We start from the raw sequence: 17,610 nt of genomic DNA, 5'->3' as shown, positions 1-17,610 counted from the left end.
TCTTAGTCTTTGTCTTCTTGAAGACCCAAGTAGGATTTTAGACTTACTTGGCATGGTGAATGACAGCATAAGAAGGGCTAAATTTCAGTGTGGTGGTGAAAGATGAAAACATTTTTAAGTTAGGTAAGTGTCCTGAAAAAAAGAAGGAAGGAGTGGTCCGCAAAGTGGTTTATGGATTCCAAGCAAACGGTACAGTTTGAAACCGAGCTCTCCTGCCCAAAGCAAGGGCTTTCAGTGAGGAATCCCAGGGTTGGCTGAGAATGACAGCCTAGTGTTCCAGCAGCATGGAAAGGCCCAACCAGAATACAAAGGGAATAAGGTTAGGAAGTTCAAGGCAGGGGACTCTCTGGCAGACAGATGACAAAGAGGAGCCAAGGGCCTTTCCCTCGATGCTGGGTGCTTTCGGTCTCATAAACTCTCCTGGCCCTTGGCACAGGAAGCGGAGGTTCCAGGTCATTCCTGCCCGCTCTTGGCCCACGCATCTGGGGGCTTTCTCCTCGGGGCTCCACTCCGTCTCCTTTCCTCGCTCCTCGGGAGGAGCGAGGAAGGGATGCTCGCGCGAGTCCCCGCACTCCCCAGCAGCCTCCGCGGAGGGTCAGTCGTGGCCGCCCTGGGGAACTCGCCTGGCGCCGGTGCCAGAGCGCAGAGAACAGCCTAACGGTCCGGCATCCGCATCCGCACCCGCACCCGCCCCGCCCGTCGGCGCCGCTGCCCCGCCCGCCTCTGCGTCATGACGCCGGCGCCCAACGCGGAAGCCGCCGGCCGCCTGGACCAGCCGCGGGCTGTGCGCCGAGCCGCGGCGGGCGGGAGCCGGGCGGGGGCGCGAGGCGAGCGCAGCTGCAGCTTAGGCGGCCGAGCGCGCGGAGCGGGCGGAGCGAGCGCCCAGGACCGAGCGCGGGCGGAGCGGGGCTGGAGCAGTCGCGCAGCGAAGGCTGCCCCGGGGGATGCGGCTGCCTCCCCGGGCCGGCGTGTAGGGAGGGCGGGTCCCCGGCCTCGGCGGCGCGGCGGTGGAGGGGACCGAGACTGCGGCCATGGCGACCCCCGGCAACCTGGGGTCCTCCGTCCTGGCGAGCAAGACCAAGACCAAGAAGAAGCACTTCGTGGCTCAGAAAGTGAAGCTGTTCCGGGCCAGCGACCCGCTGCTCAGCGTGCTCATGTGGGGGGTCAACCACTCGGTAAGTCTCCTCTGCGGCGCGCTCCTCTTGCTCCTCGGGCTCAGCCTTTCCAGCTCTGCTTCTCCTGCTGCAGCGGTGGCAGGGCGGGGACCTCTAGCCGGCTGGCTTGGCGGGTCCCGGGCCCTCTGGCTGCTCACCTCTCGGGGTGCCCCTAACCCCACGACATGCGTCCGCCCCCTGGGTTCCTCCGGTGCCGCTTGCGCCCCCTTGGGAACCCAGGACGGGTGCAGGATGAGAAGCGTTCTCTGTGCTTCGGAGCCTCCCTGCGCCTGTGCTGCCCCGCATCCGTCCTCCCGCCGGCCGGTGCCCGCTGCCCGGGAAGTGGGAAGTTTGTGCGGGGACCGACTTCGCCTCAGCTGTCAGCCCCGGAGGGGGACTGCTCAGGGCCCAGTCTGAGCGATCGCTCCCCTTCTCTGGGACCGATAGGCCCGCGTGTCCTGGGCCAGTGGACAGGTGTACCTGTCCCTGTCAGGGAGCGTCCCGAGCTTCCCGCAGGAAGACTGGAGTGAACCAGAAGATTTGGGGCGGCAGCTTGAGAGCTTAGCTTCCTTTTTTCCTTTAAAGGCAGTATTATCGGACTCGAGGAGGATTTTTTTCTCCCCCAAAGGGAAAAGGCAGCGTAAATATGGCCCTGATGCTGAGCGTCTTCGTCCTTTCCCGCATCGCCCGGCCGTTGTGCCGGCTCCAGATCTCCTGGCGGAGAGCCCCCCCCCCCGCCCCTCGGAGAGCCAGGCAGAAGTCACCGACTGCGGAAGGGCGGCCAGGATGGTGACAGACGGAGGGGGGTCCCGGCGGGCGCGGGTTCGAGGCGGTGTAGAGTTAATTACGTCCATTTGAAAGGTGGTTTAAAAGACTGGAGGGGAGCGCACTGGGGAGGTTAGCCTAGCGCACAGCCGGGGGTGGAGGAAGGCGCACGGCTGCGGACTCTGCGGACTGCGGTGTGAGGGGCTGAAATAGCCTCCTGCTGATCTGACAGGGAGAAAACTCCAGCAGCTTTAATCCACTTAGATGGGATCAAGAAACATGATCGGCGCAGTTGGCTGAGCCATGAAAGTTTCAATGAGCTTGTGAATTTTGACCGTGACCTTACCCACTGCAGTCAGCCAGCTCGGGAGGGAGGCAGAGCTTGAGCCTGCTGTCCTGCTTTTGATGTCGGTGGATGCCCGGGTGTCCTTTTCAGCATAATGGAAGTGACAGAAAGCCAGCGTGATTTTTGCACTCTCAAATTAACGGAGTTGTTTAAAATGACTCAGTATCTTTTATTTGTACTTTTCTTTCCCAAGCAGAACTGGGGAAAGGTGAAACAGGATAAAGATGATTGTGTTTGCCCGGAATGATTTAAAAAGTTGAGAAATGGTTATTTCCTGTCAGTTCACTGCTTGATCTACTGAAGTTCACTTTAACTTGCCGACTTCTTTAGCTGTTAGAGATGTCAACTGTTAAAACAGCAGACACCAATGCACCCCCCCCCCCCCGTCTTATTACAGATAATGAAGTTACAGTTTTCCATTGTAATAAGCCTATAATTTAGTTGTGTCTGATTCTGTCAAGTTCTTTCTCTGTTTCCATTGCTGTTTGCAGCTTCCAAATGACTACAATGGGGCCCTATAAATACAAGTGAGTTGCTGGCTGTGGGTTATGGGCCCTTTTTTAAAATCTCCTTTTGGAGTTCCGGTGTTTTGATCAGGAGTTTGTGTGTGTGTGTCCAGGTTTAATATAGTAAAGTAGTCTCAACAATATGCTGCTGAAGGAAAAGAATGGCTGTTTCGGAATCAGTCTGAATTCCAGTCCACTTAAAAAAAAGTCTCATTGGGCATGCTTCACTGTAACATTTGGGTTGCTACCTTGTGTTTATTTTTGAGTTGCTACATTTGTTTTCCAGTTCTACTTGGAAAACACCGAATGAATGATGGCAGGAACATTTAGTATTACTTTCTGTTGCTCTCAAGAACAGTTACTAATTCTAAGTCTACACACTGACAGAATAGTGTATCATGTAAGCATGTTATTAATGCAACACGTACCAGCACATGCAGAGCCTGTCACAATGGGGAGGATTGCTGGCATGCCTCTCATCGATGCCCATGTGTCTTTTTTGAGGAATGTGGGTTGACAAAGTTTTGTTTCTTCATTTTCTAACTGTATTTTTTAAAAAAATAATAAAACTCTCACACTTAGAAGGCATGTATTTTTGGTTGATTTTAGGAAATGGTTATTGGTACCAGAAAGATGGCGTTTCTGTGCACCAAAGTTTATAGTGTAATGTTAGAATAAGTAAGTCCACATTATTAAAATGAGCATGGATATAAATGGGAACATTTGAGAAAACATGGCAGAGAGGCAGGTAATTCAAACCAAAGCCTTTCCCCTGCAATTCTAGGATTAGCAGGGACAATTTTTTGCTTTTAAAATTCTATCAGACTTTTTTTTTTTTTTTTTTTTTTTTTTGCTTTTTTGAGACAGGGTTTCTACATGTAGTTTTGGTACCTGTCCTGGATCTCCCTCTGTAGACCAGGCTGGCCTCGAACTCACAGAGATCCGCCTGCCTCTGCCTCCCGAGTGCTGGTATTAAAGGCATGCGCCACCACCACCTGGCTCCATCAGAATTTTAATTGTATATTTTGAGTAGCCACAAATTTGGAGCACATAAATTTGAAAGGAAACCAACATTTTTAGGGTGGAATTGAGCCTCTTCCTTGTGCTGTATCAAAAAACTCATTGAGTCTGTTTGAATTCTATTTTATTATTTATTTATTTGGTTTTTCAAGACAGGGTTTCTCTGTGTAGCCCTTGCTGTCCTGGAACTCTCTCTGTAGAGCAGGTTGGCTTGGAACTCGGAACTCAGAGATCCGCCTGAGAGCTGGGATTAAAGGTCTGTACCACCATCACCTGGCTGAATTCTATCTTGACTATTCACCTTGGCATATTAACCAGTTTTTGGGGATCAGTGTTTATACCTGGGAAATGGGATTGTTGGTAGATGAGTTGCAAGTTTTTGTTGTTGTTGTTGTTGTTGTTGTTTTTTGTTTTTTGTTTTTTGAGACAGGGTTTCTCTGTGTAGCTTTGTGCCTGTCCTGGATCTCGCTCTGTAGACCAGGCTGGCCTCGAACTCACAAAGATCCGCCTGCCTCTGCCTCCCGAGTGCTGGTATTAAAGGCGTGCGCCATCACCGCCTGGCTTGTTCTTGTTTTTTAAGTTGATGATTGAATTATTTTTCCAGTTAATTGTCTAATAGCATCATATTAGGAGTCCCTGAATATGCAGCAACCTTTGGGGATTTTTCAGAGCCTAGTCTGGAGGAGGAAGAAATCAGTGGTGACTTTAGGAGACTGAACTGAGTTTGCCAGATTGATTGTAGCTGAACTTCATTACCATCTATTAAGTCAACGTCTATTTAATTGAAATGTAGAAACTTGCAATTAAGGCAAAAACTTTCAAGTCCATTGTAGTGGTAATGAAAATCTTGATTTGGACAATGCTCAGTGTGGAGAATAAGCCTGCCATTGTGCGCTTAATTTGATATGTTACTGCTTTCTAACTTAAAATCTCCATCAGTGAATGGATCTGTGCCAATTTTTATTTTAAGCAGAGAATATAATTGAATACATAAAGGAAAAGATGACTTAAGAAGGCAGTTTTATCTTGTTATGTTTGAAATTAAACTAAAAATGATCAGGCACTTAGCTTCTTAAAATGGTATTTTAATAGTGTAGGGAGTATGTTGAATGCTTTGCGCCAAGATTTGTTTTAAATAGATATTCTAAAAGATTTTTATACACTGTGAAATGTGAGCTATTTGGATTAGTATTTCAACCCCTATTTAGATATATAAAGGAAGACACTGTGTTATCTGTATAGAAAAACATGTAAAACAAATATTGGTTTTAGAAATAGCCACTTTATTGATATACTGAAGCTTTGTGGCTTCAAGCCATAGAAACGCAAATAGGTTACAGGAAAATTCTGAAGTGTTACAGTAACTTTAGAGATAGTCCCAGTAGAGGGAGGATGGGAACCAGAACATGGTAAGAACCAGGTACTTTGCTCTACAGCCTGACTTTCCCATCCAGTCTGGCATTATTTACCTTTGCTTATTCATAGCTGCTTGAGAAGCAACATAGGACTGGGGGACTGATGAGTTCCTAATTATAGCTTCTCATTGCTGTTCTCTACAAGGACTTTCTGTCTCCAATTTAGGCCTCAGAATACCGCCAAAGATCTTGAGTTGTCTGGATTTAATCAGTTGTAGCTTCCTTTTGGACTAAGTAGTTATAAAGTGTGTAAAGTGAAGAGTTCCCTAGAGAGAGAGTCCCCGAGGTTGGGGGTTGAGGGGCAGTATGAGGCAGACATCTACCGTAGTATAACAGAGTTAGTGCTGATCTTGATGCCTGTGGGGATCTGCACAGGCCAACCTTCGGACAACACGCCTTGTCATGTGTGGATTAGAGACTGTAGTTTTACATGTGGACCATCTGAAACATGCACTGTATTCTCAGCAAGGTGGGGCCTGGAGATAGATAATATTGTATTCCAGAAATGTAATTTCTTCTGAATTCCATGTGCTGTGGATATTGCTCTGTATAAATAAAATGCTGATTGGCCAGTAGCCAGGCAGAAAGTATAGGTGGGACAAGCAGAGAAGAGAATTCTGGGAACAGGAAGGCTGAGTCAGGAGATGCTGCCAGCCGCCGCCATGAGTACCAACAGGTAAGATACTGGTAAGCCACGAGCCATGTGGCAAGGTATAGATTTATAGAAATGGATTAATTTAAGATGTAAGAACTAGATAGCTAGAGCCTGAGCCATTAGGCCAAACAGTTTAAATAATATAAGTGTCTGTATGTTTATTTTATAAGTGGGCTACGGGACCCGGAGAGGAAAAACTCTCCAGCTACATCCATGGGTTTATATTTGGATATAGACAAAAGAAGGAGGAGGCTAGGTGTAAAAATGATGTGGATTACTATGGAATGATAATGACTGAAAATAACACAATGAGGCAATTAAAATATAAAGTAGTTAGATATCAAATGAAACTCACTGAGTGGAACCCAACCAGCTGCACATTCCAGAACTAGTCCCACACTATTTTTTTTTTCTTTTGCTTTTCAGGAAATACATGGAATTTACTATTAAGGCTATAGTTTACTATTCCCCTTCAAAGATATGATTATTATTTTCTTCTCCTTTAATCAAACACCTTAGCATGGCCTTAGCATGCAGAATGCTGCCCCAAGGCGGGCTGATCTGCTATGCCATAGAAAAACTGTCAGCAAGAATTGTAATAAACCAACAAAATCTGTTATTAAGTTGATAGAGCATGCGGTTATCCTGAGTAGCTAATTCTGCCAGCGTGCACTTGAAATACATAAATTGACATTGACATGAGTTGGTGCAGTTTGGCAGGATGGTTTGTGGTCAAGCTGACTAGGTTCAATTCCTTCTCCATTGTTAGTTTATGGGTCTTTGAGCAGCTGGTATACCCACTTGAGCCTCAGTTTGTGCATTAACATGGAGGTGATGGTGACTGCCTCAAGGAACCAGTTTGAAGGTTAAATGAGACACTGCATTTAAAATCTAGTGGTGTGTAATAAGGAGTCAGTAAATGATTCCTAAAAATGACCAAATTTGGATGCAGTTAAGTTGGTTATATATTAATAAGTACTAGATCAATGGCTTTCCTTGGGGGACTTTTTCACTTGGGGGACTTTTCAGACACTGATTCAGCAGGTCTGGTCAGGATGACATCTGAGGCTTTCCTGCCTAGTATGATCTCAGGAGGTGCTGATGGTTTGAGTCTCCAGGCTGCACTTTGGGAAGCAAGGCAGCAGAAGGAATGTCGTGAAACATAGAAATGTTTAGAATTTGTCCCCCAGCTGTGTGTGATGCATTGCCTTAGCAGCATGGTGACCCTGTAATAGAGATAGAAAAGCTCGAAGAAGGAATTGTGTATTGGAAAGAGATTTTAAAATTCATGAAATACTGACTTGCTGGGGATGATGGTGGATAGTCTGGTTATTACCCTGTGGGATTAGAACTCCTGAGCAGTAGGAGGGTGGGAATCAAGAGTTCAGACTCCTCCACACTCACTTGGTAATTGCTGTTGTGGTAGTTTGAATGAGAATGGCCCCCATAGACTCATGTGTTTGAATGCTTGGTTCATAGCCAGTGGAACTGTTTGGGAAGGATTAGGAGACATGCCCTTTTGGACTGGCTGTCACTGGGGATGGGCTTTGAGGTTTCAAAAGCCCACACCAGGCCCAGCATCTCCTTTTGTTTGCCTCCTGCTTCTGAATGTTGGGTAAAGTTTTCTCCCAGATTGAAACATTCCATCCTGCAGGGAAACTCCTTAAGCTCAAAGGTAAACAACTCAAAAGAGCTTCAGGTAGTTCCTGAAACTGACCAGAGTCCCTAGGGCTCCTTACTAGAGGAAATAATAAAAGTGGAATCCCCCTCAGACAGAGTTAATCCAAGTTGCAAAGAAGACTAGCTTTTAATGCAGTTAATCCAAGCTGCAAAGAATACTGAGACCAGACCAGCTGCCAGGAAGAAGCAGAAACTAGCTGAGCTGCCTGGAAGGGGTTTAGACCAGCTGAGGCTCTTGGAAAGGGCACTCTCCAACCTGTTGAACTTCAGGCTGTGCAGCGTGTTCCAGGTTCCCTGCTTTCTGGCTGTCATCTGTGTTGAGGTGGGCTCTGATGATGTTGTCTTGGAGTCACTTCTGCTCCTGTAAGTGATCCCAATAAAACACATTGGTTCACCAAGCTGGACTTGGGTGGTATTCATTTGTCTGTTGTGGGTTCTCAATCTGGGGCGAATAAGGGTGTGTGTGTGTGTGTGTGTGTGTGTGTGTGTGTGTGTGTGTGTGTGTGTCTCCCCTAGAAAACAGTGGATTAGCTTCTCTTCCAGGCACCATGCCTTCCTGCTGCCATGCCCCATCATGATGGTCATGAATGTACCCTCAGAAACTATAAGAAAGTCCCTAATTAAATGCTTGCTTTTATAAGTTGCTAAGATAGCCATCAAGGAATGGATTGTTTACTATTCTCCTTGGCATGATAAAATTCTTTACAAAAGCAACTTCAGGGATTGCATGTTTTGGCTCACAGTTTGCCGCAACAGTACCCCATGGTAGGGAAGTCCTGGTGGCGGGAACATGAGGGAGGGAGGCACATCAAATCTGCAGTCAAGATGTAGGGAGAAATGAGTGTTGGTGTTCTGCTCACTTTCTCCATTTTGACTGAGTCTGGGACCCCAGACCATGGTTTAGTGCCCTCTACATTTAGGGTAGATTTTTCTCTGCTCGGTTAAACCTTCTTGGAAATACCCTCATAGACAAAAGCCAATGTTTCCATGGTGATTAAAAATCTTGTCTTGTTGACACTGAAGATTAACCACCAAAGGGTAAATTAGATCTCAAAAGGGGAAGGTAGAACAGTGGAGTTTGGCTTTGAGAGCAGGACAGAGGAAGAAGAAAGAGGAAACAAGAAACAACTGAGTGGGGATGTTCCAGATAGCTCAGGGTTGTGGATGTGGATTCTGAGGGCCATTGCTTTAGGCATGGAGGGAGAGAGAGGGATAGTAAGATTAATTATCAAAGATGTGAATGAGTAAAATCATTTTTCTTCTTGGAAGATAGGAGTGGAAGATGAGAAGTGCTATCCAACTTAGGCAGATGTTTTATTACATCTCGTTCTTCCTGTTTTTCCCTTGTTCGTCTTAGTCGGCTTTATTTCCCTCTTTCCTAGACTATTATTAAAGCCTTTTAGGTAAGGTCTCCGAATGCACTTTATCATCATTTCTTTCCTTTATTGCTCCATGGGGCCTCATGGTAGTGAGAGGCCCAACTCCCACTCTCAGAATAATGCTCTTAAATGAATCCTGCCGGGTTCACAGTTCCCCCAAATTCTGTCCATGGACCATTCAAGTAGCCTTCTGAAGAATACTTGTGAGGATAAGGTGAGGGTGGTACAGAGTGGGAAGCGGTGCCAAGCAGTCAGCAATGGGCCGAATGCCGAACCACAGACCTTGAATAGGTTGAACTCATGAACTACATTGAGTGCCCGGTGTATGTGGGATTTTAACCTGTACCCTACCCATAAGCCCGGGAGTCTGTTAGCATTTCTGCTAGATCTTTTCTAGATAGTTCTTAGCGTTAAAAAGCTGTTCTTGGGTAGACAAATCATGAGCTATTGATACTGGGTAAAACTATTTAAAAACATTTTTCCCATGACAGAAAATCATCTATGTGGAAAGTGTAGGCAGAGATTAAATATATAATCTATTCATGGAAAACGTTGTGAGTTTTAAAACAGTAACTTACTGTGTTGGTCAGAATTTTTGTCACGTTGATAAGCAACAACCTAAACAGAGAGAAACAACAACTTACAAACAAGAACAGTTTATATTTGGCTCATGTTGCTTTGGGCCTGACGGGAGGCAGTGCTGAGAGCATGGAGCTGAAGCTGCTCTCCTGATGGCCGCCTGGAAGCAGAGTGGGAGAACGGGATGTGTTAAGGGCCAAAATACTGCCTTCGAAGGCATAGCTCCAGCGCCCCACTGCTTGAATTAGGCCCTACCTTCCACAGGTCACCATCTCCCAAAAGTCTTTTAAAATTTGAATCTCTCAAGGGTTAAACTATTGAATTAAGGCCAGAGCCTTAATGAGTTAATCCTCTCTAGAAACATGCTCATAGATTCACTCATCTTCTAGGCTAGTCAAGTTGACAATTAAAATTAGCCATCATACTTACCTTACAGTGCATCTGTCAGACTTTCTTTCTTCCTTTAATTTTTAAAGGTTTGTCTTGGCTCACAGTTTCAGTGTTTTTTTTTTTTTTTTTGGTTTTTCAAGACAGGGTTTCTCTGCATAGTTTTGGTGCCTGTCCTGGATCTCTCTCTGTAGACTAGGCTGGCCTCAAACTCACAGAGATCCACCTGGCTCTGCCTCCTGAGTGCTGGGATTAAAGGCGTGCACCACTGCCGCCCGGCTTCATTGAAGGTTTTTTAAAAGTAAATTTATGTATTCATTATTTGTGTTATGTGGCGTGTGTAGAGAGCGAAGGATGAGCTTGTGGGGTTGGTTTTCTTCTTGTACCTTTCTGTGGGCTCCAGGGATCAGTCTCAGGTGTCAGGCTTGCTTGGTGAGTGCTTTTTACTCTCTGGGCTAGCTTTCTAGCCCCATGTTAAAGTGTTTCAATTCTAAGTCTTAGTAGTTTTTCAAATGGAGGTAGTTAGGAGCTGGGTTGTGGCCTGGAGCCTATTGTGATAACACTGTAAAGGTTATGATGTGGACTCAGTTAAGATAGATAGATGTTCTTGACCTTGCAGTAAGATTATGTCCCGATACACCTAGCATAATTGAAAATATCCTGAGTGCATTTAGTACTCTAACTTCCTGGACATCATAGCTCAGCTTTACCTATTTTAAGTGTGCTCAGAACACTGGCACTAGCAAGATTGTGTCTTGGTTATTCTTCCTGTTGCTGTGGTAAAATACCCTGACGAAAGCAACTTGAAGGGTATTTATTTTGGCTCACTCACTATTCCAGGTTGTAGTCCATCACAGCAGGAAGTTGCCGGAGGCAGGAGCTTGAGGTCGAGGTCACATTGTATCCATCCGTCGTCGCATTGTATCTGTTCAGAAGCAAAGAGGGATGAATGCTTGTACCCAGTTCACTTCACGCTTTTTATGCAGTCTAATATCTCAACCTAGGGAATGATGCCACTCACAGTGGATATGTCTTCTTTCTTCAGCCTAATCAAGATAAATCCCATACAAGCATGCCCAGAGACCTTCCTCAAAAGTGTTTCTGGATCTCATCAAGTTAACATTGAGATCAATCTTCACATAATCTAAGACAGAGTTTATGTTGTTGAAATAAAGTGTTAACTATCATGTAATTTATTTAATACTACCTGAAAGTGAAAACTGAAGTAGGTTTATGAGTATGCCCTGTACCATTGGGGGTTGAAAAATTAAGTCATCACCAGTATTTTTGACTGTACTTGTAAAATGCCTAAGTTAGTTGCTGGCAAAAATTAAGTTCTTATTAAATGGTAGCTTCCATTATTTTTTTAAAAGCACAATATATAGTAAGTTATTAGGTTATATGTTAAATTAATTGTTACTTTATCCTGGCTCATAGCACCAGATTACTGTTGTATTTGGTATTATGTATCCATGAGTTATGGATTATTATTTTAGAATTTTCCATTTGCCTTAGCTTTGCTTTATCTATTTTATCATGTTATTTTTGTATCTTTAATGCCTCCACTAGTGACTAGATTGTTAAAGGTGTCAAAATCTAATTCACATTCATTATTATAAATTATATGAGCTATTGAGTTGATATCTCATTTTTTTTTTCTTTTTTTGAATATGAGACACTTTAAGATGCTTCAACTGCAAATTGAACATGTTATGGGCCCTACATTCAAACAGCGCATAACCTCAGAGAAAATAGACAAGTCCAGCTTTGACCTTCTCCCACCTTACAGAGGGTTCTTGGGTAGAGGAGAGAGGAATGAGGAGATATTAGGTAGAAAGGTAGAGATGTTAAGAAAGGCAGAGACACAAGATAGCTTCGAGAGGGCCCTGGGTCAGTATCCAGCCACCCGGTCATTTATTCAGAAGGGCATTTTATAATGTGCCAAGGGAAGAGACAAAAGACCTCTCCCTTGCAAGATCAAAGCACAAAGTACCGACAAGTGTAGACCCTTCCAAACACCTGGTAAACACGCCTATGGCCAAATCATCTCCTTATGCAGCCCTGCTGGGGAAAGCAAGCCCAGATTATCTGACCCTGAGTAAGGTCTCACTAGATAGCCTCTGTGGGCCACCCCAGGACAGACACGTGCACACACATATGGAGTATCAGAGATGCTGGGAGTGGAGGCTGTTGACCAGTGTGGACAAGCATAAGCTTTGTTAAGAAGACCACACCAAGCAAAATCATGAAGGAGGTGAAGAGCTTGGGCATGAAGATGGAGGATGTACGCTACAGCCAGAGCAAGCAGCTGGTACAAAGGCCTAGAAGCTCACAAGGAAGGCTGGGGGGCCGTAGCAGATCGAAGAGGGGTTGGTGGTGGTAGGAAATGGAGGCTCAGCAGCTAACGGCTGCGTCATGATCGCTTCTGTGTGGGGGCTTGAAGAAGTGTTCCAGAGAGGTGACTGTAGTGGGTAGCTATTCCAGCTTTGACCTTGAAGCACTGTCCCCAGTGAGGCAGCAGGTAACTGCTACACCTGTCTGTGACCTGCCCTTGGGGCGTGGCCTCTTTGGATCCTTAAGACTGGAGATGTGTATGTTCTGGCTCCCTCTTGGCTCCTTGTGATACTGGATGGTGGATTGCAGACCACCATCTCCAGAGAACCTCGTTGGACTGCACCTCACCTCTCCCGGATCCTGTAACCAGTCCCTTTATTGATTATAAGTCGCTCCAAAATAAACCTCTTTTAACTACCAGATAAAGTACGTGGAATTGCCTCATTAATTACCACGTCATTTTGTGCCCAACGTGGGGCACGAACCCATGACCCTGAGATTAAGAGTCTCATGCTCTACTGACTGAGCTAGCTGGGCAGTTATAGTGAGTATAAGCCTCTGTGTGTTTACTTGTCTGAGCGGTTGCAGGATGGGCAAAAGAGACACAGGCAAACTTCTGACTACCGGTGACATTGAAGGGGAAGTTACAGAAGGAAAAGGGTCTGTGAGGCCAAGGGGCCAACAGCTTGCAAAGTCAGCAGGAGTGAAGTGAGCAGTTGGCGCTGGCTATGTGGCCTGGGACTTCGCCTCCTACACTGGGGCTCACGGAACAGTGGACACTAGACATTACCCAAGAAACTGTTGGGATGTGGGCCTCCTGGAGCACAATGGGCATTTTAACTGGCAGGCACTTTGTGGATAGTTTAGAAAAGCACCAGCTAAGGCACTCTGCTTTCAAGTCCCCAGGGCTCTTTGGTGTGCCCCAGAGGCTGATGGGAAGGCCAGGTTGCCTGCAGAAATAAGCCCCACCCTCCCCCTATCCTCACCTGGAGCAGGTTGTTGCTTTTCTTTCCTTCCTTTCTTTGAGGCACTGGATATGAAATATACAGGCAATCTTCCGCCAAGAAGATTGAAAACCAAGGGGTGAGTTGAGGGAAGTGTTAGGAGATGGCTGGAAAAACAGTTTGGGCTCCAATTTGAAGAGCTGAGAAATTGATTTTAGACAAAGTCACAGAACCGACAGGGTCACTTGGTAATTTTCGTGAATCTCCAGTGGCTCTCACCCGCCAGTGTGCATTTTGCACTGAAATAATTTTTCCCATTTCTTCTCCATGGACTTCACGCCGTGTCTCTTTGTTCTCTCACAGTGGCTATCCTTTGTAGCTAGAGTTTTCCTGCCTTGCCCACAGTCAGGACAAATCTCTGCCACCCGCCAGTCCCACAGCTGCTCAGACTCAACCAAGTAAACACAGAGACTTATATTGCTTACAAACTGTATGGCCGTGGCAGGCTTCTTGCTAACTGTTCTTATAGCTTAAATTAATCCATTTCCATAAATCTATACCTTGCCACGTGGCTCGTGGCTCACCGGCATCTTCACATGCTGCTTGTCATGGCGGCGGCTGGCAGTGTCTCTCTCTGCCTTCCTGTTCCAGTTCTCCTCTCTGTTAGTCCCGCCTATACTTCCTGCCTGGCCACTGGCCAATCAGTGTTTTATTTATTGACCAATCAGAGCAATTTAACATACAGACCATCCCACAGCAATCCTTCACTAGAAATGACTGGACACACAAACACTGCTATGTGTTGGTCTTTCCACTGCCCAGTCTAGTCTGCAAATAACCCTGCAAATATGCCAGGAGCTGCCTACTTTGGTAGGTACCAGTCACACATTGCTGCCTGGGTTTCAGTTAATAAGCCTTCCATTCAATTTCTTGGTGGCCATGTGTGGTTAGTGGCTACTGACTGGACATTGTAGCTGAGGTGTATTCCCATCAGCCATTGGGTGATGCTGGCTGTTCTAGAAATTTCCATCTGCTGTTGTTTCTCACTTTAATATGCGCTCAGCTTCACGGCCCTTTCCACATTCGAGATAGAAAAACCAGGGCTTGAAGCTGTAGCCTGTGTCCTCGTGGCTGCAGTACCCTATCCATTCACCAGCCTTGTTCTGAACTTGCTCCATCCCATCCACCACGAGCCACGTTTTTTTTTTCTAGTGTGCCGGTTAATCTCAGTTGTCACCTGATGAGATCTAGAATCACCGGGAGGCAGAGGTCCAGGCACACCTGTGAGGGATTATCATGGTTAAGTCAGCCTCGGGGTGTGCCTGTGGTGCATTCTCTGGCTCAGGTTCATTGATGTGAGAGGACCTGCTCGGTGTGTGGCTGGGATAGTGGACGGTAGGAATGCAGACCGGGAGCCGAGCGGCAGCGTGCACTCTCTGTCTTGAGCTCTGTGCTCAGTGTCTGACCTAGTTGTCTTCATGTGAATCCCTGACAGGCACCCCAGTCTCCAGAGGTGGGCGTCCCACTTCGTCTAGACTCTTTTGTCTATGCTCTTCCAAGGCTTACTTTTCTCATTGTTGCCACTGAATAAAGTACCTGACATGAAGCAGTTTAAGGGAAGGATTTATGTTGGTTCAGGGTTTGCCAGAGAAGACGACATTGCATGGAGAGCGGCTCGTGGCTGCGGTGGCAGTGAGGCTGCTTGTACACATCACTGGATGAGAGGGAGGAGAAAAGGAGGGGGGCAGGGAGTGGGACACACACACACACACACACACACAGACACAGACACAGAGACACACACACACAGACACATACCCAGACCAGGAGTGGGCCTTGGCCGTAACCCAGTAGCAGCCCCTGCTGACCCACTTCCCACAGTTGGGACCTACCTCCTGACGGTTCCACCAGCTGAGGAGCCTGTGGCGACATCTTGCATCCAAGCCATATCCCCTCTCGAGGCCTCGCTGGCCTGGCCTCACTTCCCTCCTTGCTGTCACTGGTTCCCTCCGTTGTTTCTCCTGCCCTGTGGTCACATGGGAATAGTCACACTGGTGTCTTCTGGTCCTTGGCTGCGCAGAGCAACCACAGCGCTTCTGTGTTTATTTCCTCTTGGTCCGTTTACAGTGTCCTTCCCTCAGATTCTCGAATGGCTCCTGTGCAGATGGCCTCTCTCTCTAATGTAAAGTAACCCCTCCAGTATCCCTTTTCTCCTGGACGGACACTGTCTGAAACAGTTGCTGACATGTGTGTTATTCTCCCCTCTTAATAAAGCGGTAATTTGCAGAGCAACTGATACCTTGTCACGTCTGCTAAGCTATGCTCTCTACACTGAGAAGGTGCTTTCGTAGGAGTTGGTTCTTGAAAGCTACCATCGAATGAGTGGTACAGTGGGCCATTCGTGCTCAGCGGGTACCCAGGAGCCCTTGCACTCACTCAGTCCTCATCGCCGCGTGCAGGTTGTTGGGTATGATTGAGCACAGCATCAGAACATTCTGCTCAGCTGGTTGTGCAGTGTCCTGAGAGTGGGGGAACTTGCTGCACGGTGGTGATAAGAGGTGTGGGAACCATAGGGCTGTACCCCAGGGAGAGCTGTGTTCACAGAGCAGGCAGGAACTTGGCCTGTGCACAGAGCAGACTTGAGAGAGGCAACTTCCTCAAACGCTGATGGACGCACCTGGTGAGTCGTGTGAAGACTGAAGTTGTTTCTAAATATGTGACGTTATTGTGTAGCAGAGTGGCACTGCCGTGTCACCGTGACTTATTCCATGTGGTTTAACTCTCTGTGAGGCCTTCAGACATGCCTCTAAAGTGCCCAGTCCCCAGAAGTGTGCCGTGAGTTAGATCCCATCAGCACGGTGGCATGGTGGCCGTCCCACTGTCCCAGGTCTCTGTGGGTATTTTCTACAGTGTGCTGTTTCTGCTGCTGCTTCCGGGGACTCCTTATTGCCACGCCCACTTGATTCCTCTTGGCTGTGACCTGTCCGTTTATTTCCCTCGGACAGTTATTGAGGGACTCTTAGGGTGGAAGCGTGACTCACAGAAGACAGTTGTTTTTGTCAGGCGCCTCTGGGTACTCTGGACTTTGAACACGCCAGTGTTCAAAACTCACAACAACTTGTCATATTTTGGACCTCTTGGTAACATGAATCTGAGCTGCATCCTTTGGGGGAGGAGTGGATTCATTCACCTGGCCTGGAGGCTGTCAGTCTTTAACACAGCCCCGTGGAGAAGGGTTTCCTGCTGGACTCCACTCCTTGGTTGGGCGCTAGGCTCTGCCCCGTTTCCATCTGCACTGTCAGGGACAGTCACTAACTCGCTCATCCATACACTTAGACCATGGCTTTGGCAGGCAGCTCCCCTACTACCCTGTTGGGTTGTTGGTTGGCTTGTTGGTTGGCTTGTTTTGCCTTTAGGAAGGTATTTTGAAAACACTGTATTCGGGGTCCCTGCTTGTTTCTAATAGCAGAGCTGATCAGAACAACTCTCTGGGCAGAATTAAAAAACGAAGCCTTAACTACCTTTCCTTCCTTTCTTCCCCTCCCTGCTCTCTCCCCCCCCTGCTCTCTCCCCCCTGCTCTCTCCCCCCTTTCTCCTCCCCTGCTCTCTCCTGCCCTGCTCTCCCCCCCCCCCGCTCTCTCCCCCCTTTCTCCTCCCCTGCTCTCCCCCTCCTTTCTCCTGCCCTGCTCTCTCCCCCCTGCTCTCTCCCCCCTTTCTCCTCCCCCATTCTCTCCTCCCCCCTTTCCCCTGCCCTGCCCTTTCCTCCTCGCCTCTCCCCTCCCAAACCTTCCCAACTCTGGGGATTACAAGCTTGGGCGGCCAGCCTGGTGTCTCGCTTGCTTTTGGTTTCTGTGATCAGATGGCTTGGAGAGGAAAGGGGTTATTTCAGCCTACTGTTGCAGTCCATCACTGAGGGAAGTCAGGGCAGGAACCTGGAGGCAGGAACGGAAGCAGAGGCCATGGAGGGGTGCTGCTGACTGGGTTATTCCCCATGGCTCGCTCAGTTTACTTTCTTATGGACCCCAAAGCCAGCTGCCCAGGGGTAGCACCACCAACAGTGAGCTGGTCCCACTGCTTACGTCAGTCATTAACAAGAAATCACCTACACACTTGCCTGCAGGTAAACTGAGGAAGGCGTTTCTCAGTTGAGATTCTGCTTCTCAGATAACTCTAGCTTATGTCAGGATGACAAACGTGAGACCTGTTTCCTTCATGGCTGCTGGGAACTCAGGTCCTGATGTGTGTGGCAGGCCCCTGGCTGACTGGGCCCCAGCCCTTCCCCCAGTGTTCAGTGGCCCTTCACCTGTTGAGAGGTCCACCGAGGCCCCTTCTTTTTTTTTTTTTTTTTTTGGTTTTTCGAGACAGGGTTTCTCTGTGTAGCTTTGCGCCTTTCCTGGAACTCACTTGGTAGTCCAGGCTGGCCTCGAACTCACAGAGATCCGCCTG

General features: G+C 47.4%; 1 protein-coding gene across 2 annotated transcripts in view; it reads left to right on the top strand.

Annotated features, from left to right (window-relative positions):
* Window positions 1–838: 838 nt before the first annotated feature.
* The window catches only part of Pip4k2a (phosphatidylinositol-5-phosphate 4-kinase type 2 alpha), a 175,431-nt gene continuing 158,659 nt past the window's right edge, over window positions 839–17,610 (top strand). Inside the window, exon 1 of one of the 2 annotated variants that reach the window (XM_052727237.1) lies at window positions 839–1,175. In XM_052727237.1, coding sequence (XP_052583197.1) covers window positions 1,032–1,175 — 144 coding nt within the window. In that variant the 5' untranslated portion in view covers window positions 839–1,031. The remainder of the gene's footprint in view (window positions 1,176–17,610) is intronic. The other variant, XM_052727236.1, reaches the window with a different exon arrangement.

This window comes from Peromyscus californicus, unplaced genomic scaffold (genome assembly GCF_007827085.1).
Source record: "Peromyscus californicus insignis strain IS unplaced genomic scaffold, ASM782708v3 Scaffold_8__1_contigs__length_139910024, whole genome shotgun sequence".
NCBI classification, from domain to species: Eukaryota; Metazoa; Chordata; class Mammalia; order Rodentia; family Cricetidae; genus Peromyscus; species Peromyscus californicus.
This window is presented reverse-complemented; position numbering and strand designations above follow the sequence as displayed.